The following is a 21,259-nucleotide window of genomic DNA, read 5'->3' on the forward strand; positions in this document are numbered from 1 at the left end:
ATAACATAATACTGTATAGACTATCTGTGGTTGTTTGTTTGTTTTCTTGGCAGCAGCCTTGTTGTTCTGGTTGTTACCAGATTTGATTGACAGTTTTCACACCAGCACAGATGAACTGGACTAACTGGACACCAGAGTTCATTGTAACCGAAGCAAACAACTGTGTGTGTGTGTGTGTGTGTGTGTGTGTGTGTGTGTGTGTGTGTGTGTGTGTGTGTGTGTGTGTGTGTGTTCGGTCAGTCTTGACTCTTTGGTGTGAAATCTGTCAGTTGAACTCTGAACCGGGAGTTTGTTGGACCAAAACATCTGGAGGGACACTGGTTCCCAGTCTGCTTCCAGATGGACTCTGGTGGTGTGAAAGTGAAGCAGATCAACTGTGTGTGTGTGTGTGTGTGATTGAACAGATAAACTCTTAAATCCATCTGCTGATTGTAAACTTCTAAAGTGATGCATAGCCTTTATTTACAAGATCATTTTGTAACCATGGTAACACTTATCACCATGTGAGAGTGTGGGGATTTTCTCTGATCAATCAGAAAGTCTCATATTTACATTGAGAAGCTGTAACTGGCTTCAAACTGGTTTAAACAAGTAATTAATGATCAAAAACAGAAGCGAGGTAGTAAAACGTTAACGATGGATGAAACTATGTTGTAATAAACTGGTAACAGCTTTCAGGAGAGAAATATTCCTTTAATCACCACAAAGAGCTTTGTTGATGGACGTAAAGCTCATAAATGTGTCAGATTAAACAGGTTTTGAAGGCAGCGTCTTCAACCTGCACAGCTTAAGCTAAAGTAGAACTGAGAGCAGAGAAACATGAACAGACACTAAATATGAACCAAAAGCAGAAATCAGACTTGTGTGGGTGAGACGGAGTCAGACAGAGCGAGACAGACAGAGAGAGAAGAGAAACTAAACACATGTCAGACAGAGAATCAGCAGAGCCGGGAGTCAAAAAAACAAACATTTCAACCCTTCAAACAATTGAAATGTTAATGAGATTCTGCTGTTCGCCTGTCAGACAGCAGCTGAGGGGTAAAAAAAACAACCCGTTAACTTGTTGTCACCGACAGTCTGTGTGTTTACCGTTTGACCCGACGTGACGCGATAGGTCGCCCCGGCTGCCCGTTATCTCTGCTCCGCCGAGCCCACCAATCGGAGGCTCTGTTTGCGGGCAGCGCTGAGGCGTGATTGGCTGGCGGGCTGCGTCAGTGGCAGGCTGGCGGGCACGTGCATGTGTGGTCAACATGTGCTCTGCAGGGAAACACCAACCAACACGTCGGGAGGGCTGCTGATGGAGGCTGTCAGCTGTGGTCTGTGCAGAAACTGATGTTTGTCTGCAGGATCCAGCTGAATTATTGAGTATTTTATGAGATTTAATATATTAATATTACAGATAATAGAGGAAATAGTGACTGTGAGAAGAGGACTGGTTGTGTTTATGTGTCTAATAACTGTGATCAGAACCTGATCTGTTGGTTTAAACACGTGAAAAACAGCAGCTGATGCTTGTTGTGTGTTTCATTCACAAGTCAACATACATCAGTGGTTACTGGTCTGTGATTGGTCAGTTATTTTCTCATGTTGCTGCTACACCAATGTATGACGACGACGTTCATTTCCAGAGTGACGTATCTCTTTAAGATTAATCACAGAGGAGAAAACATCTCTGCACTTCCTGTTTGATCCAAAGCAGCTGATTGGTCGGTTGTCTCCAGGTTGTTGCTGCGTCACACCCAGAGACTGTATAAAAATATGGACGTCGTTACCGTGACGTCACTCGTTGGTTTCTGAAGAGCGGTTTTGAAGCTCAAAGTGAGCCGCTCCGGCCGTCGCCATCTTGGCAGTACGTGACGCTGCCTAACTCCCAGCCAATCAAAAACGGGCAAAGAGGCGGGCCGAATGGCTGAAACAAGCCACCTAGCGGCTGGCGGACCTGTCACTCAAAGCAGCCATGTCCTTCATTATGCAGAACTTTACGACTCAATAAAATGTAAACGGGTGAGTTATAAAAACATTCACCCCCGTACAGTTGTCATGAAAGAGGAAATTAGCTACAGAGACCAAAACCGTTGTTTGTACCAGGCTGTAAACATGTTTATTTCTGCTGTAAAGTTGGACATGTTAACATGGGGGTCTATGGGGATTGACTCGCTTTTAGAGCCTCAAGTGGTCGTTGAAGGAACTGCAGTTTTTGGCTTCATTTTTCAGCCCCGGAAGTTGCTGCTTGGTCACATCAGGATGTTTTTCAAGGTTTAATTCACAGTGAACAGTTTCACTTCAGTGTTTGAGTCGGTTTGTGTGAACCAGGACGGTTTTTGCTCTGAGTTGCTGTTAAGACTTAAAATGAAAGTTGAGGATGTGCTGAGTGAAAACTGTCACACTGATCAATGAGACTTCAGCTGAAACAAACATGTATGAAGCTGCAGGTTGTTTTAAAATATCCCAACAAAGTGATTCTTTAGAGGAGAGGGAGCTCCGATTATTAAATGTAAATATTTTAAATGACGCAAATGTGAATTCTTCAAGAACATAAATGAGTTTTGTCATCAACAGCGAAGGCGTGAAACGTCTACGATGTCGTTATGATGTCATCGTTCTTTGATTCGATGCTGAGCTCTCGAAGAATCATACAGACAATAACTACAGTTCTCTGTAGCAGGTGAAATTATGTTCTTGGTATTTTTAGTACATTTTGTCATTTGACAGTGTTTCAAATCCTTTAGTATGAATGAATGACTGAATGACTGAATGAGGGATCAAATGACAAGACACCACTAACTGATACAAGTCAGGACCAGAGTCTGCGTTTACGTCTCCAAACAACACAGAAAGTCTAAAAATAGAGAAGAAACTCAAACAACTTTCACAATCAAATCTTTAAACCTTCATAAATCACTGACAAACACATGTAAAGACTAGTTAAATAGTCCATCTTCTCGTCTTCTCCAGGACTCTGAGACAAAGTGATCAAACCTCAACACATCAAAATTAAACAGCTGTTAAATTTTTACGTGATATTTGTCTGCACACCAGAATATTTCAGGGTTTTCTGGAGTCTTTACATCTGAATCTACTGACCAGCTCTCATCTTTATCTTCTAGACAATCCAAACATAACATCTGATTCAAGACACGTTCACACCGTTTTTCTTCTGGTGTGAATTAAAGCTTCCTTTACGGTCTTCACCAGTACTAGGACGAGCCAATATATTAATATAATAATAATAATTAATAACATCTCTTGTCTGAAACTGACAAACCCAGATCAGATCAGATCAGATTAGATTAGATTTGTCGTCTAATCTAAATCTTGTTCCTGTGTTTCCAGCTCTGGTGGAACCTTGTAAAGACTCTTCAGGTTATTATTAGTGTTCAGGTGAGAACAGGAAGTGAAACCCAGTAGTGGAAGAAGTATCCAGATAATTGACTTAATAGATAAACCAGTACAGCAGAAAATTAAAGGCTCCCTCCTCCTAAAGTTTAATGTTTGTGTTTGTTTTGATTCATCTGCTGGATCCGGTTTTAAGGGCCTACGAGCAGGATTTATGACATCACAATATTTTGGAGCCAACGTGAGAAGTTTAGAGGGAAAAATCACTATTTGGTGGAGCTGTTAACAACTCATAGACATGTGAAATGTGACCCCGACTACACACTGCTTTTTGTAAGACGTCAAAAGCCAAAAAGGTTGGAAACCACTGGTTTCATCTTTAACAATGTGTTGTATTTTAAAAGCTTGTTATATTATCCATTGTGTCAAATCTTCATCTGAAAAATAACTAAAGCTGTCAAATAAATGTAGTGGAGTAGAAAGTACAATATTTCCCTCTGAGATGTAGAAAGTAGCATCACATGGAAAGTATTTGAGTAAATGTTCTTTACTTTCCAGCACTGTTGGAACCTTCTGATGAACTCCAGTCCAGTTGAAATGAAACTCCCAGTTGACCTTTTGCCCCCCTGGCTCTGATTGGACAGTCACACAGTTACAGTATCATGTGGAGCGCCGCGTTGACCTTTGAACCCTCAGGCACAGGGACCGTGATCAGATTACTGCCGGCCCGTCCTTCACGGATGTGGATCTGATTGGTGTCTGTTATTAATCTGTGGGATTGGGAAGCTCTTAAATCTCAGACTGGAGGTTAGACGGTCGGAGCGGCTGTGATTAACCGTTCTGCTCCTCCCGCTGCTGTAAACTTCTGCTCTATGACAGTTTGATTGCAACTAGTCTTAATTAAGCCCCATTGATCAGCCGCCATCGACTGCTTTCACTACCACACACTCAATAGATTGTGCCGGAAGTTCATCAATCGTAGAGCCATGAAGTATTTAGTGAGCTGCTGATTGGTCCGAAGTGAAACCAGAACATCCAGATTTTGTTTCAGACGTAAGAAAATCTCATTTATAAACACATCCTCCTGTTTTTATTCACATTTTCAATTTGTGCATTAAAAGCAGCTGAGTGGAAACATTTGTAGTTAAATCATGATGAACAAGAATCATGTGACTCAGGACGTACGAGACAAACTGGTTTTGAACTTCCTGCGAGCAGATTGAACATGTAAGAGTCCGTTCTTGATTAAAAAGCTCTAGAAGAGAGGCTAGAAAAGCTGCACCACTTAGAATAGAAACGCTCCCTCAAAAGTTCAATTATTCTCAATAATTAACAGGTTTAAGTCGCTCGCACTTCCTCAGGTCGTCAACTAAACACCTGCAGAGTGTGACGTCAGTCAGATGAACGATTGTCAAGGAAATGGAAGGACAGACCGACAGAGACTCCTTCCTCCACTAGAGCTGCAACAACTAGTCGATTAATTGATTAATCGCCAACTATTGTGATAATTGATTAATCAGTTAATCATTTATTGAAGAAAAAATGCAGAAATTCTCTGGTTCCAGCTTCTTAAATGTGAATATTTCCTGGTTTCTTTATTCCTGTCTGACAGTAAACTGAATATCTTTGGGAAACATTTTATGGATCAAACGATCAATCCATTAATAGAGAAAATAATCAATAGATGAATCAATAATGAGAATAATCATTATTTGCAGGCCAGGAGAACATACATATGAATAACAACTGAATCCTTCTGTCACTTTAATCTAAGTTTTATGTTTTAAGTCACATTTAAACCAACAACAACTGATCAGATCAATGAAGCCGACCAGCTTCTCCTCCATTGGTCCATATTAGAATAAAATGATCCAACGATAAAATAACCTCATGTAGTTTTACATAGAAACATGTAAACACAACAATTTAAATTATTATACAAGTTAAACAAAAAACAATAACGACGTCAGTTCATCTAAAGAAAAAAATCATGTTTCTTTATTTTGCATGTTTGTCTTAAAGAAAAACATCTTCAGCTTCTTCCTAAAAGCTTTTTTTTTGGTAGATTCTTGATATGAAACAGAGCAACAACTCTGTTTACATATCATCAGCCTGTACGTTGATACGACTGACATGTTGAGAGCCGATGAGACTCAATCAAAACATTGAGCTGAAACACAGCTGATGATAATTCTACATACGATCTTATTCACATTACACACGTTTCATTTGATCCATTGTTATAAAATATAGATTATAGCAGTTTTAAATGTATTTAACCTTGAAAATATTAAAATCTGTAATTTCTGTGTAACTGTAAACTCCTCCTTTTATCGTTAAAACTAATCAAACTATTCTTGTATTTTAGAGAAAAATCTAACGATATATCAGCTGCTATTAATGTTTTCAACATAAACACAGAATATTTTTACTATGAATCCCTCAAATATAGTTTTTGTGAGTAAAACATGAACTAAATGTGACGTTTTACAGCTTAAAAAACTCAAATTCCTCAAAACAAACTGAGTCCTCCCTAAACACCCAAACAAATACACCTTATATACCTTCATGCTCCTTCACAAGCTCCGCCCCCCCCCCCTAAATTTCACAGACGTGCGTTGCCATGGCAACGACCTGAAGTGAAATATCTCTGAATCCAGAGCAATGTGTCAGCTGTAGAGTCACGTCTGTTCCTCTCATATTAATATTGGTCACATGTCGGTCACACTCTCCGCCTCCCCACTTCTCACTCGGCGCCCCCTGCTGATTGGCTGGAGTAGCGCGCACACCAAACAGCCATCTAGCAGAGCGGGAGGAGATCCACAACTACTGACTCTACCTTTAATACGAGCTCAGATCTGTGTTAATTAACTAGTTTTCCTAGAAATGTCTCAGTATATTAATTTAAACGATGCTCTTTGTGGTTTCTAGAGGGAGATTATTCCTCTGTTGGTTCTTCCCATCTCTTGCTTTATATATATATCCCTCTTCATCCCATCCCTGAATCATCCAGAAATCCTCCTCCTCCTCCTCCTCCTCCTCCTCCTCCTCCTAAACATCCTGCTACATCCGCTCCGTGGTGATGCTCCTATTTATAGCAGCTTTTGGCAGGCAGGAGTCGGCGCTGTGCCTCCTCCTCCTCCTCTTCCTCCTCCTCCTCCATAACAGCTCTCAGAGAGACGAAGAGGAGGAGGAGGAGGAGGAGGAGGAAGAGGCTCTCTTCAGGCAGACAGTGTCATGACTGGAAACCTCCCCGCTGCCTCCTACATCCACGTTTGTGCCGCTCTCATCCAGAGTGAGTGGGACGTGTAGCTGCTGCGTCCATTCAACCTGGATCTGTTTGTAGTCTTCGTCACCACCTTCCTCTTTTGTTTTTTACATCTTTTAAACTTTTTATAGCAGGCACAATTCAAAATATAGCTCAGGAGTGAGCAGCCATCTTTTTTTTGATCTTGTTTGGCAGCACAGATGTACTGTAGTCGTTTATTTTTTTAGCGTGTGTGTGTGGGCGACCAACCTGTAACCTGACAGCTTCACTAACTTCCTGCTCTCAGCCGGTCGTCCTGGGCTTCCTCGTGTTCCTTCGAGTGTCGTGACGGCTCAGTTCAGCCCGCAGCCTCCTGATGCTTCTCCATCTGCCGCTCTGTGGTCATGCAAAATGCAACCAGAGCTGCTGCGTATGTTTGTGTGTTGAGAACAGTGGCGGAAGAAGAACTGCAGTAAAATCAATAACTGATATATTATTATATATGACATCATTAGATTATTAATACTGAAGCATCAGTTACTGTTGTAGCTGCTGGAGGTGGAGCTAGTTTATCTGGCTGTTGCACTTCAGTCGTACGTCAGTATGTCCTATACCAGCGAGTCTCAGCTCTGGTCATGTGATGCGTCACAGTCACGGCGGGAAAAAGTAGTGCGTCTTTTTAGGCGAAGTGAAAAATGTAGGTTTCCTTTGATGACGTGAGGAACAAGTTAAAGGAAAAACAGATTTGTTTGCTGCTGATTTATGCAAAGAGTCGATGAGATTTATGAATGATGGATGTTTGGAATTTGATTCAGATATTAAATACAGAAGGATTTATCGTTGGTTCATGTTTAGAGCTGCAGCGATTAAACGATCAATCAATTAATGATTGTTTCAGCCATTTTTTTTTCCAGCAAAAATACCAAATGTCCTTTGGTGACAATTTGGTGTTTTTCTTTGTCATATATGGCAGTAAATTGAATATCTGAAGGTTTTGGACTGTTGGTCAGACAAAAACAAACAAACCGTGAACTTGGGCAACTTTTTCATAGTATTTTTTTTTTTAGAGTTTCATCGAGAAATTAATCTGCAGGTTAATCGATAATAAAAATCATTTGTTTCAGTCGTATTGTAATAATCAGACAGCAAGAGAAATAAAATATGATGTTATTCAGGCGTTAAAATCCCGGGTTTCCTGTTTCACCTGATAAACCGAAGCAGATTTTGGTGAAACGTTCCCGGGAATACCAGGATGATTCCCAGTATTCATCCCAGCAGAGGGATAATCCAGTCGTTGGGTGTTTGTAAAACTGTCAGAGTCGCCGCATCGTCTCGTTTCAGCAGCAAACTACAGAACGTTAATCTGCTCGTTCGCCGCCGTGTAGACGGACAGCGATGGACGCCGTGACGTCAGACGTCCTTCACATGACCTCCTTCCTCCGCCCGGTCGTCCTGTCTTGAGTCTGAAGGTTTCCTGTCATCAGGATGAAGGATGATATGAGATTATTAGCAGGTACCACCCTGTTAACATGACGCGGTCCGCGGTGATGGCGTCGCCGGTCGGAGGTCAGTTCATCTGACGCGCAGGATGATAATCTGCTTCCTGTGTTAATCTGTGACCTCTGACCTCAACATGAAAGTAATCCTGTTTTAATTAAATCAGTAATTAAAGCAGGAATTACTTCAGTCGCAGCTCAGCCTTCAAACCAACGTCTGGAATAATAAAATTGTAAACGTTGAGCTGATGTTCTTCTTCTTCACCATCAATTAAAACCTAAAGTCAGAGACTCAGTGTGCTTTAGATTCTTCTGTAACGTTCACCAGTGAAATCCTGTGATTGTGTGAAGCTTCAGTTAACCAGACAGACTAAATGTACTGAGTCAGACGTCGTCCAGTAAACTGACTGACAGCATGTGATTAACACCCGTCTGCAGCCTGTTAACGCCGTGACGTTTGTACATTTTACAGCTGAACTCAGTAGAGGCTGCAGCGCGGATCCGATGACTCGTTCAGGTGTTTGGTGTTTTATCTGTCACTCAGTACGCAGACAGACACTCTGATGTTCCTCAGATTTTGTCATGAAAACTGTCCAGTGAAAGAGTTACCTGTCAGACCGTCTGACTTCCTGTTTACACCTCATTCGTCATTAGTCAGTTGAATACAGAACAGACCAGAACTAAGGTAGTCCTGTCTCAGACCAGGTCCACACTGAGTAACTTGTAATGTGATTTTACATTGCTGTATTGGTACTTTTCCTGCAGTAAAGCATCTGAATACTTTGAATATTTCCTCCATGGGATTCAGAACAATATTGTCTATTAATCACTGGTTTAACTGATATATGAGAAGCAGGATGAATCATTTGTTTTAGATGTTTTTCTTAGCGTAGTGGACTCTGTAACGTCTCCCTGGGGGCAGGAGCTGATAGAGGATTGAGGAGATGCCGTCAATCCTCCAAGATTTCCTCTCTCATGACGATAAGTTGTTGTTTTACAGCCTGATATTAAACCGCCGAGTCCGACTGTTCTGTGTGATTGTAGTTTTTGCTGAACTGAAGCGCAGGTGTTGCAGAGACGTCTGAACAGCGTAGAGACGAGTTTTCATGATGAATTAAACTGTACAGAACACAAACCTCTGATGAGTTATTCATGAAAAGGAGCTTAAACTGTCCGGATCAAATACACACAGCAGATTACATCAGTGGTGGGCGCAAATGGCGGCCCGTGGGCCAAATCCGGCCCTCCTGCAAAAATATTTGGCTCCTTGATGAAAGTTTTGACTTTCACAAATCTGTTAAAAAAATAAAAGGCTCATGAAAATCTCAATGAAGCATTAATATAATTAATATCATTAATATCATTAACATCGAGCTGTTTGAACGGCGCATGATGCTGAAATTACGTCTAATTAACGTTCCAGAGATTAAATTTATGTGTAAATTTCAAAAATGTTTTAATTCCACAACTTTAGTCAATTCCAGCACAACAGATTAGTTCTTCATAAACACATACAGGTGTCAGTGTAACCAGCATATACTGGTGGATAAAACCAGCATATACTGGTGGATAAAACCAGCATATACTGGTGGATAAAACCAGCATATACTGGTGGATAAAACCAGCATATACTGGTGGATAAAACCAGTTTATACTGGTGGATAAAACCAGTAAAGTCATTTCTAGCCAGATAAACTGTATCTCTGTTAGTTTTTACTCACTAAAGGTAAAAATGACTCGTTATCAATTATTCTGAAATGAATTAAAAGAAATAAATAAACCACATAGATTTATATTTCTGCTGCACAGATTATCGGCCCCAAAATGAATTAATCCTGAAAACTGGCCCATAGTTGAGCCTAATAGCTGATCCTGGATTATAATCTGTGATTATAAACTGGTTGTTACTAGAAAACCAGTTCTCTTGTATATTTTTTGTGTTTTTGGTCTCGTTGTACTTGTTGTTGTCCCAGAAACGCTTCACAACCTCCTGTCAAACCAGAATATGAGGAATGTTTAAAGTACTGGTTGTGTTCTGACAGTCTGGACCAGTCTGGTTCCTGGTTCTGGTTTGATTCTTTATTTGAACAGAAAGTTAAAACAAAGAATAAGAGATCATAAGTGTGTGATCCACTGTTAGGATGCAGATGATCCAGTTTCAGCCCAGTATAACCAGATGAAACATGACGCGGCCTCGCTCCGCTGCTGTGGGATTAAACCAGTTTCAGAACCACTCGGGTGTGGAGATCATGACCCGTTACTAAAACCACCAGAGACCTTCAGGATCTTCTCGTTAGAGACCCTTCAGCTTAGAGACTGAACGATGAACTTCTACTTCATGTAATGTACTCAGTCACATGGAACGCCGTATTGATCAGATCAATACTGACACCAGCTGGTGAATCTGCAGCACAAATCAGACATGTTTGTTCTGCCTTTATTAATATAAATATATTCATGTTTTTGGATAATAAATATATGTATTGATTAAGCTCTATTTTATCTCTACACTATAATATTTCTTATACTATTTAAATTATATGGATGTTACTGCACATATTTATACTTTGTTATATATAAATACATATACATATATATATATATATATGTAGAAGTGTTGTGATGCTGCTCATATAGCTGATGAATGTCGGACAGACTGAAACTAATAAATATTCCAGCAGTCAGTGAGACAGTTTGCAGGTTTTCTTATTATTTAACAGCTTCTGGAGCTTTTTAAAGGTGCAGATAGAAATGTGTCACATCCCATAATAACTCGTTCACACCGTCTTTAACGAGCGTCATCTGCTCCGACTCCTCACACTCTCACTTAATGCTTTAACTGATAAACGATACAAGACTCACTGATCAGTTAATGACGGCACACGTTATAGATTATTGATTTATATGTTTATTTATAGGGGATGTTGCACATTAATCAACACTGAGGTTTTAACAACATTGATGTAAATGTGTCTGTTATATTATTATTAATATTCACACAACAGCAGTGGATCGAAACACCCACATTTATTCTTATTTTCTTTTATCAATTTTCTGAAACTGTGGTTTAAAATGTGCGCTACATTTGGATGGAAACCTGAGTAGCGTGTACTAGAGGTGCCCGAATACGTTGCGGAATAACGAATACGTTATTCCGCAAAGAACAAAGAGTGGGTTTTTTTTATGAATATTTGTTTCATACAAATATTTTTAAAATAATTTGTTTTGGGGAAGAAAAAAACAAAACATGTTAAACAGCAGCGAGCAGGTCGGTTATAGTCGCTATCTCAGTGTCTCTCCTCTGCTCCGCTGTGACGTCTATCAGCAGGTCTCAACGAGGGGAGTCACATCCACCTGCTACATGACGCACATTTCTTAATTTGGACATCACTTTAATTTTCTAAAGTTAAAAGCGTAATAAAAATTCAAATTCAAATACAAATAATTTTGCTGCCTCAACAAATACAGATACAATTAAAGCTGCAAGCAGCATTGGTCGGGATCTCGCACTCTGGCCCGTCGGGATCAGATCATTTTGCTTTTTAAAAATGAGGGATATTTCTTACAAGTGTGGTGTGCTTTTATTTTGAAAGTTTGATTGACATGTGTACTGTCAGGTGTGTAGAGACAATAAGTAACTGCAGCTGGACACAGAAAAATACTCATATATTTGAATGGAGAGTGTGAGCGAACCCACACCTTTTTGAACATTTACTGCTTCCACATAGTTTTAGATACAAACTTCATTTGTACTTTAAATGAGTCACGAGACTTTGACCCACAAATCTTGAATTTACATGTTTTTTCTATCTTTTATTGTTTTTGAGATATTAGAGTGTGAGTTTTAAAGTCTTTTCTTGCTCCTCCTGTGATTTTATAATGAGTGTGTATTGCAGAATGTTTCACAGCACTGAGGGAGTGACATCACCAGGAGCAGTTGGAGAGGAGGATATTAGAGTACGCTTCTGGTGAAATCTCCTCATAAATCCCATGACTTTGGCCAAATCTAACATTAAAAATCATATTTTAGTAGGAAATTTCGTGGTGAATCCATTGATACAGGTTTGAAAGTGGTCAGACTTATAGTTAAGACGTCAGAAGCTTCTGTTTGACACAAAGTTCATGCCCATAGATTGCCTCCCCATTGGTTTACATTGTAAGGGTGATGTGGCACTGCAACTTTCAGGGCTTATTAAATCCAAACCGTTCAAGTTATTACAAAGTTTTTAACAACTTTTTTCAGCACAGTGTCATAAGTCATCTATTAAAGTTTGAAGCCGATACCATTAACGCCCTCGGAGGAGATAGCGTTTGTTCGGGGGCTAAAATTGGGGCAAAGTCTTATTTTGAAAGGCTACTTGTGGACTTCCTGTTGGATTTAGGTCAGGGGTGTCAGGGTATGATTTGTAGGTCTTGTTGAGACAAATAGTTGAGTTTTGGTTTGATCTCTCTACGACATTCCTACGGGCTGTGGCGGCCATTTTAGTTACATAGGTGGCGCTAGAGAGCACATTTTGGCACTTTGGGGGTTAATTTTTACATTTTATCAAATTTTTCACCGGACCTGATGTGTGTACCATTTTGAGTTTTTGAGCATGTTTAGGGGGTCAAATTTAGGGTTTAAGTGGCGTAATAATAAAGAAAGACACAAACACATGAAAACAATTGTTTTACAGTCGTCTTCTGCCTTTTGGACTCGGTCCCTAAATACAAACACTGGGCCGTCTGCACATCCGTAGCGTGTACATGAGTGCTGTTCAGCCAGCACGTCTCCAGCGTTTAGTCACGTTCACACCTCTGAATCTGTGGGAGTGTTTGTGCTTCATGAATTAACCAAATGTTCAGTCAGTCGGCTCGCAGCCTCTCAGCTGATGAACGGACATGTTGCCCTTCACACGTCGTCTGTCTGTTGGCTCCCAATAAACCAAATGATGTAAAGGCTCAGTTCACACAAATCACAAAGTAAACACATCCCTGCTGGTATGAAGCCACCAGAACAATAAAGGGAATTAAATTTAGTTTGTGTTGCTTAAAGTTTCTAAAACTTTCTATCGACTAAATTATGGTTAAACAGCATTATTGTTATTATTGGTTGAGATTATTTTCAGGACGTTTACACTGGACCTGAGAATCCTGGTTATTTAGCTCCTTGTGATTTATCATCCAGGTTTCTGATCATTGACTCAGTCACATCCAGTAAATCTGTCATTTCTGTACCAACTGAGTTACTACAGTAAAGACAGGAAATCACCAGCAACTATGTTTCATAATTGATTATCCATTTAAATCATTTTTTTAAGCAAAAATGTCAAAAAATTATCCTGTTTCAGCTTCTTGAATGTGATGATTTGATTATCTTTTGGTTTTTTTGGCTGCTGGTTGAACAAAACATGTGAATTATGACGTCAGATTAATCAATAATGAAAATAATTGTTAGTTGCTGCTCCAGTGAGGATGAACCCAGTTTGGTTTCTTGCTGTCAGCACTGTTTGGTCTGGTCTGGTTTAGATCATTTAGACTGGAGTCACTGCTTTTAGATATTCAATGAAATACCTGACAAGTAAATGTATTTCATAGATACAAGTCCCAATAAAACCAGAGATATTAAAGGGATTTCTGCTAGTTGACACAATCATCTCCCAAAATATATCATCATTAAATATATCATGATGTCATCCGAACACTTTGGTGGATTTAGCGTCTGTATTCGAGTCCAAGCTGACGTCTTTAAACGTCTTGTTTTCTTCGGCCAACAGTTAAAAACTTAAATTTATTCAGTTTGCAAAGATATGAAACAGTAAATCCTCACGTTGGAGAAACTGACACCAGAGAATAGTCTGTATTTCAGCTTTTTAAATGACTCAAATGATTAATCAATTATTATAATTGCTGCTGATTAACTTTGTTTGCTCCGATGCAAACAGGATGTTTCTGATTGGCCGTTTTCAGAAACGTCTCCATCAGACTCTTCAGCGAAGGTCAGATATCGAGTCGTTTCCCACGGTCCAGCAGGAATACGGTAGAGTTGCCATGGTAACCCGGCTGCAGACTGTTCTGGTTGTTGCTGTTTTTATCTTCAGAGAGCTACAGAGGTTTTACTGAAGATGCTTCATACCGCTGGGCTTTGGTTTCAGGATGACTACGGCTCCTCAGAGGGGACATTTTTAATGTTTGACCAGTAAATTGTTCCCTCAGTGAAGATGAATCATCCAGCACTGAGTTTCTCTGGAGTCGTACCTCAGTCTCTGGTGGGGGGGCTGCATGTGGATGTGTGTTGCTTCAGTCGGCGGTTGCTAAGCGACGGCTCTCCTCCGAGCTGACCCGCCCGTCACAGGAGCGTAACAGCTCAGCCGCCAAAACCCGCCGGCTGATCCGGCCCCGCAGCCAATCAGGCGGAGGATAATCCTGTTCAGACGCAGATTAGCGTCTCTTTGAAGTCTCTGCTGAAACTTTGAGAGCGGCGTCGCAGGTTTCACTCATCTGTCCGTAAAGCTGGATCAACGTTTGTCTCAAGCAAACGACTAACGGTCGTCTGAGATAGTGACAGTTAATCTGGTAATCGCAGTGTTGCAACGTGTGTTTCACTTAAAGGGGACATGATGCTTTTAGTGGTTTCCTGTTATTTATTTCCTGTTCTGATGTCGGATGTTAAACATGGTCAAAGCTCTAAAACGTGAGGTCTGTCGTCTTGGTTGCCAAGGTGGTTGCTAAGGTGTTTCCATGTGTTGTTCACGTTGTCCAACATGTACGGATGGATTTGAGAGGTTGACATTTGGAGAAAAAGAAGTGAAATCCTGCTACTATAGTTTGTTTACGTAGCCTCCGGAGCTGGAGGAAGCTTCCTGAAGCTGACCAATCAGAACAGAGTGAGCTCATCAGGAGGCGGGGCTTAAAGAGACAGGAGCTAAAACGGCCTGTTTCAGACAGAGGCTGAACTGAGGGGCTGCATAAAGGACCAGTAGAAGATAAATAAGCAGTTTTTAACTGGGAATCATGTAAAGATATTCCAGTATAGAGCTGGAAATGTGCAGAATATTCAGCACGTTTCTGTCACGATTATCAACTCTCATCTGTGACAGAATAAATCCACAGCGTGACATCTGCTGTGATGTGAATCTTCACATCAGTATTTTCACTTTCATAAATAACTTCAGTGATCAAGCGACCGAGGGATTAACTGTTTGCACTTAACTCATCAATAATCTAATCCATTTACACCCATTAACCGTTGTGATTGGACGTTTTCTCTCCTCCTGGTCTGCAGCGTCCGTCCGTCACTCAGTCTGTAGTCTCGTTACGTAACGGCAGCGGTTCAGGACAGTCGAGTCATTCACCTGTCAACATGAACCTCTCTCCTCCTGAAGCCATGAAACAGATGAGTAAGACTCAGATCTGATTCATCACCATGTGAACGCTGCAGCTCCGCTCGGTCACAACAGTCTGTAAAGGAAAATATCAAAAGTTTATTCCGACTCCAGTCTCAATTGTTTCTATCAGTGATGAAGGACGAAGGTGAAACGAAGGTGGAATGAAAGCGCGCGGCGCCTCCTCCCACCTGTCAGACGGCTGCTCAGGGCGTTAAACCCTCTCAGCTTAATAATCTCTCTTCGTATTCGTGTGTCTCCTGTTTCAGAAGTACAGGCACCACGATGAGGACTCGTCCCCGCAGGACCAGAGCTCCCCCCAGCTGACGGAGGAGGCGGCGGCGGCGGGAGTGGGAGCGGAGCTGGTGCAGGTAGCGGAGAAGAACCTGTCCCAGATCGAGAATGTGCACGGATACGTCACCCACGCTCACATCTCGCCCATGAAGGTAGGAGAGAGAGAGTCTTCTGTCTGTAGTTTATGACTTTACTGGCCTGAATGTTCAAAAAGGAGCAAATACGATTATTATACGACTAAATACATTTAGAGCAGGATGAATGAAGCCAAACACTGAGATAAATCACTTCCTGTAGAGAAATAAACAGTCTTCAAGTTCCAGACTCTGTTGAAGAATTGATCAGTTTTATCTTTCACCTCCTCAAATGTTTACTTTACTTTGACAGAATCTCTGTTGTGTTAATTATAATAAGATAATACAGTTTAAAGTCAGTCAACAGCCAGTAAAGTCAAACCTTTTTATCTGTTTTTCTGTCTTTGTTTACATTCTCTCGCTGTCTGTTCATACATACATACATATATCTATATATAAACTGTATATATTTATTAATGAATATCTCTCTGTTCATCTGTTCATTCACACACATACATACACGGAGGGAGGATGAGGCTTGTTGCTTGTCTTTGTTGCCTACATGTGATCCATTAAAACATTGAAGCTGCTCTGAAGCGAACACACACACACACACACACACACACACACACACACACACAGCTGTACACCTGCTCCTACTCATACCTGCTTCCTGTCATGATGTCATCACACACACGGTCAAATTCCTCCAGTCAGGATGAAGCTTTACTCGCTCTGGGGTCAGTACCTGGTCAGGGGTTGTTTCTGACATCTGAGGCCAAATTTAACTTAAAAAGGTGATTTTATTTTTCTTCATTTTGTCACTTTAACATCGTTTTTCCTGCCTATAAGTTGGTATTTTCCATATCTGTCCATAACAAATGTTATGAGCCGTAACTGAGTTACAGGAGATCCGTCCATCTATTTCCTGTGCTCCTCCGTAACTGAGGATCTGGGTTTTAATAGACATGAGGGAAGTAAAAAAAAAATCTGAACACACAGACATGAAACACATGTTGATATCATTATCTCTGATGTCCGTCACCAGTAAAACCTCCATAAGTCCACTTAGAAACAGAGTAAAAGAGGCTGCAGACCTGAAGAATCATCACATTTTAAAGTTTTCCTTCTGTATCAAAGTGATCCAGTGATAGTTGTACAAGTTGTGAGTCAAATTTTGAGGAAAAAAAAGTTGGAATATTTCCAGAAAAAGTCAAAACTGAACACACAGACATGAAACATTGATATCTTCTTTTAACGGAGACAAAATGTGAATGACTCTGTTGTAAAAACGTGAGTGTAAGAAGAACAGCAGCACGTTTGAAGAGCTTTAACTGGGTCTATTATGTTTTTCTGTCATCATACTGGTTCCCAAACAGGCACATATGTTGGTGTCAGTATGTTTCACCTTAAAATAAAAGAACGTCGCTCCAGATGGGATTTAAATGACATGGATTCAAATCACTGGTTCCTCAGGTTGAGTCAATCAATCAGCAAATATTCTCCCGTTTCCTTCCTGTAACCACTGAAACCACTGAGTGAAGCCTGCTGTGTTCAGGTTCTCTCTCTCTGTTCGTTAAAAGCAGCTTCCTGGAAGCTCAACCTGGAGAATTTGGCGTCCTCCCGGTCACATGATGACTCTGCTTCCTGTTCATGCCGTCTTCCATGCTGCGCTCATCGCTGCTGCTGCTGCTGCTGCTGCTGTGTTTGTGTCTGTCGCTCGCCGCAGAGACGAGATGTTTATTCTACACGTTTACATCATCTCGTCTGCCGTAGTTAGTCAAGCTCGGCCTGTGACGTCATGTGACATGTCCCTGATGATGTCACAGTGATGTCATCGCACCACGACACCATGTCTGCGTTACAAACTGGAGGTTTGGAGTTTGAAAGTAGCAGCTTTTTTTTTTTTTTACCAGGCAGGGAGGCTCTAATGAAAGACCCTGCTGAGGTGCATTATGGGAAATGTAGTTTGAGCCGTAATAGTCTAAAAGTCAGAATATTTCAACGTCTGCTGCTCAGATTATGACTTTTCTTCTATTAAATCTGTCCCCGAAAACAAAAAGATATTTTAAGACTTGACTTTAGACATTTGTCATAATATTTGATATTTTACTGGCTGAAAAACAAATGAATTAGTTGGAAAATAATCAACAGATAACTGCTCTGGACAAAACAACGAGGTTAAAGTAATAATAACTTTATTTATTTAGCACAAAAACAAGTTGCAAAGTGCTTTATAAAAAGACATAAAACCATTAAATGCAAAGATCAAAGAGCAATAAAATGTAAATAAAATAAAAATCAGTTGAACAAATAAAATTAAAAGAAAAACAATGTAAGAAAGATTAATTTCAACATGTATTTTTAGGAAAAAATCTCTGAAATTATTCTCTAGACTCTTATTTCCATCAGTGGGTTTAAATTAAACTCCAGATATAAAGTCCAACATGTTGTATTGTGTGTGTGTGTGTGTGTGTGTGTGTGTGTGTGTGTGTGTGTGTGTGTGTGTGTGTGTTGTTTTTAAGTCGTCCTCCGTTTAACATCGTCTTTGTGTTTGGAGTTGATTAATCTAATCTGCAGATTAGCTGAGATTTGATATTTCACGGGGGGGTTTAAAGCTTTTCACGCCGCTGTGGTCATGGTAACAGAGTACATGAGATCAGATTAACGCTGGATAAACAGGCCTAATGTGTTCAGACTGTTCAACCGGCTGCTCGGTGGAGCTTTTCTGCCATCGCGTGGCGTTAAACGGACTGACAGCTGCAGGAAGTCACCACCAGCAGGCTCCAGAGGATTAGTGCAGTCAGAAACCAGAACAACTAAATATCTAAAGCACTGAACTGTTTCACCAGTTATTCTCTCTGATCTTTTGAATTAGTGTTTAGTGAAGGCTTCAAAAATCACTCACATTAAACTGTCGTTGATTGAAGCGCTCACAACGAACACATGTTGACATTTTGCTTTACAGCATCACAAGTAAAAAAAGGTTGAAAACCTCTGATTTAGTTTGTTATTGAACATTAATAATCTTTAATTTTCTTTTCTTATAAAAAGTGATCAAACGTGATAGTGTGAGGAGAAAATACAAATCAATCTGTCATCTGGGATCTTCCTCAAATACTGAAACTTCAACTAAGTTATTGAGAGAAATGAAACTCATTTAAAAAAAACAAAACAGGATTTTTATTTAATGTGTAATTTTTTTTACCAGCAGATAAACTTATAAGGTGTAAAAGACAAAAGTCTGATAAGTTGTTTGTGTCATTTTTAAGGCCAGTATCTGTTTATTACATATAAAATTGGCTATTTGTTCTTTAACATTAACACCAAAAATATAATATTTCTAATAAGGTTCCTCTAAATGTTGTTCTTAACGCTCAGTGAGCAGCATGTTTAGTGTTCAGAACATTTTACAGTGTAAAAATCAACCTGTCGGCTCATAAACTGTACACTGATAATATTATGCATGGCTTATTATTTAATAAAATAATATGTGATCTTCTACCATCAGATGAGACCTGCTGTTTGGTTTCTAGGAAAACAAATATATATGTTTCTCTATCTGTTACTGTAGAATCAGTGTTTCTGTATCTACAGCAGACGTTTAGATCCACACGTTCAAATCTGGCTGTTATTCACACCAAACCTCCTGTAATGTTCCAGATAAACACACTGAATGAAGCAGCCATGTTGTTCATGTGTTCACGTGTTGTTCATGTGTTCACGTGTCATTCATGTGTTGACGTGTCGTTCATGTGTTCACATGTCCTTCATGTGTTCACGTGTTGTTCATGTGTTCACACGTCCTTCATGTGTTGACATGTTCATGTGTTCACGTGTCGTTCATGTGTTCACGTGTCGTTCATGTGTCAACGTGTCATTCGTGTGTTCACGTGTCGTTCATGTGTTGACATGTTCATGTGTTCACGTGTCGTTCATGTGTTCACATGTCGTTCATGTGTCAACGTGTCATTCGTGTGTTCACGTGTCGTTCATGTGTTGACGTGTCGTTCATGTGTTGACATGTTCATGTGTTCACGTGTCGTTCATGTGTTGACGTGTCGCTCATGTGTTGACGTGTCGTTCATGTGTCAACGTGTCATTCGTGTGTTCACGTGTCGTTCATGTGTTGACATGTTCATGTGTTCACGTGTCGTTCATGTGTTGACAAGTCGCTCATGTGTTCACGTGTTGTTCATGTGTCAACGTGTCATTCGTGTGTTCACGTGTCGTTCGTGTGTTCACGTGTCCTTCGTGTGTTGACGTGTCCTGCGTGTGTCGACGTGTCGTTCGTGTGTTCACGTGTCGTTCGTGTGTTGACGTGTCGTTCGTGTGTCGACGTGTCGTTCGTGTGTTCACGTGTCGTTCATGTGTTCACGTGTCCTTCGTGTGTTCACGTGTCGTTCGTGTGTTCACGTGTCGTTCATGTGTTCACGTGTCGTTCATGTGTTCACGTGTCCTTCGTGTGTTCACGTGTCGTTCATGTGTTCACGTGTCCTTCGTGTGTTCACGTGTCGTTCGTGTGTTCACGTGTCGTTCATGTGTTCACGTGTCCTTCGTGTGTTCACGTGTCGTTCATGTGTTCACGTGTCGTTCATGTGTTCACGTGTCCTTCGTGTGTTCACGTGTCCTTCGTGTGTTCACGTGTCCTTCGTGTGTTGACGTGTCGTTCGTGTGTTCACGTGTCCTTCGTGTGTTCACGTGTCCTTCGTGTGTTCACGTGTTGTTCGTGTGTTCACGTGTCCTTCGTGTGTTCACGTGTCGTTCATGTGTTCACGTGTCGTTCATGTGTTCACGTGTTGTTCATGTGTCAACGTGTCATTCGTGTGTTCACGTGTCGTTCGTGTGTTCACGTGTCCTTCGTGTGTTGACGTGTCCTGCGTGTGTCGACGTGTCGTTCGTGTGTTGACGTGTCGTTCGTGTGTCGACGTGTCGTTCGTGTGTTCACGTGTCGTTCATGTGTTCACGTGTCCTTCGTGTGTTCACGTGTCGTTCGTGTGTTCACGTGTCGTTCATGTGTTCACGTGTCGTTCATGTGTTCACGTGTCCTTCGTGTGTTCACGTGTCGTTCATGTGTTCACGTGTCCTTCGTGTGTTCACGTGTCCTTCGTGTGTTCACGTGTCGTTCATGTGTTCACGTGTCCTTCGTGTGTTCACGTGTCGTTCATGTGTTCACGTGTCGTTCATGTGTTCACGTGTCCTTCGTGTGTTCACGTGTCCTTCGTGTGTTCACGTGTCCTTCGTGTGTTGACGTGTCGTTCGTGTGTTCACGTGTCCTTCGTGTGTTCACGTGTCCTTCGTGTGTTCACGTGTTGTTCGTGTGTTCACGTGTCCTTCGTGTGTTCACGTGTCCTTCGTGTGTTCACGTGTTGTTCGTGTGTTCACGTGTCCTTCGTGTGTTCACGTGTCGTTCGTGTGTTCACGTGTCCTTCGTGTGTTGACGTGTCA

General features: G+C 40.9%; 1 protein-coding gene across 11 annotated transcripts in view; it reads left to right on the plus strand.

Annotated features, from left to right (window-relative positions):
* LOC122993957 (disks large homolog 1-like) overlaps positions 1-21,259 on the plus strand; it is a 132,316-nt gene that overhangs the window by 54,825 nt on the left and 56,232 nt on the right. For all 11 annotated transcript variants that reach the window (XM_044368438.1, XM_044368439.1, XM_044368442.1 and 8 more), the window contains exon 4: positions 15,713-15,889. In XM_044368438.1, the coding sequence (XP_044224373.1) occupies positions 15,713-15,889 (177 nt within the window). The remainder of the gene's footprint in view (positions 1-15,712; positions 15,890-21,259) is intronic.

This window comes from Thunnus albacares, chromosome 12 (assembly GCF_914725855.1).
Source record: "Thunnus albacares chromosome 12, fThuAlb1.1, whole genome shotgun sequence".
Classification (NCBI taxonomy): Eukaryota; Metazoa; Chordata; class Actinopteri; order Scombriformes; family Scombridae; genus Thunnus; species Thunnus albacares.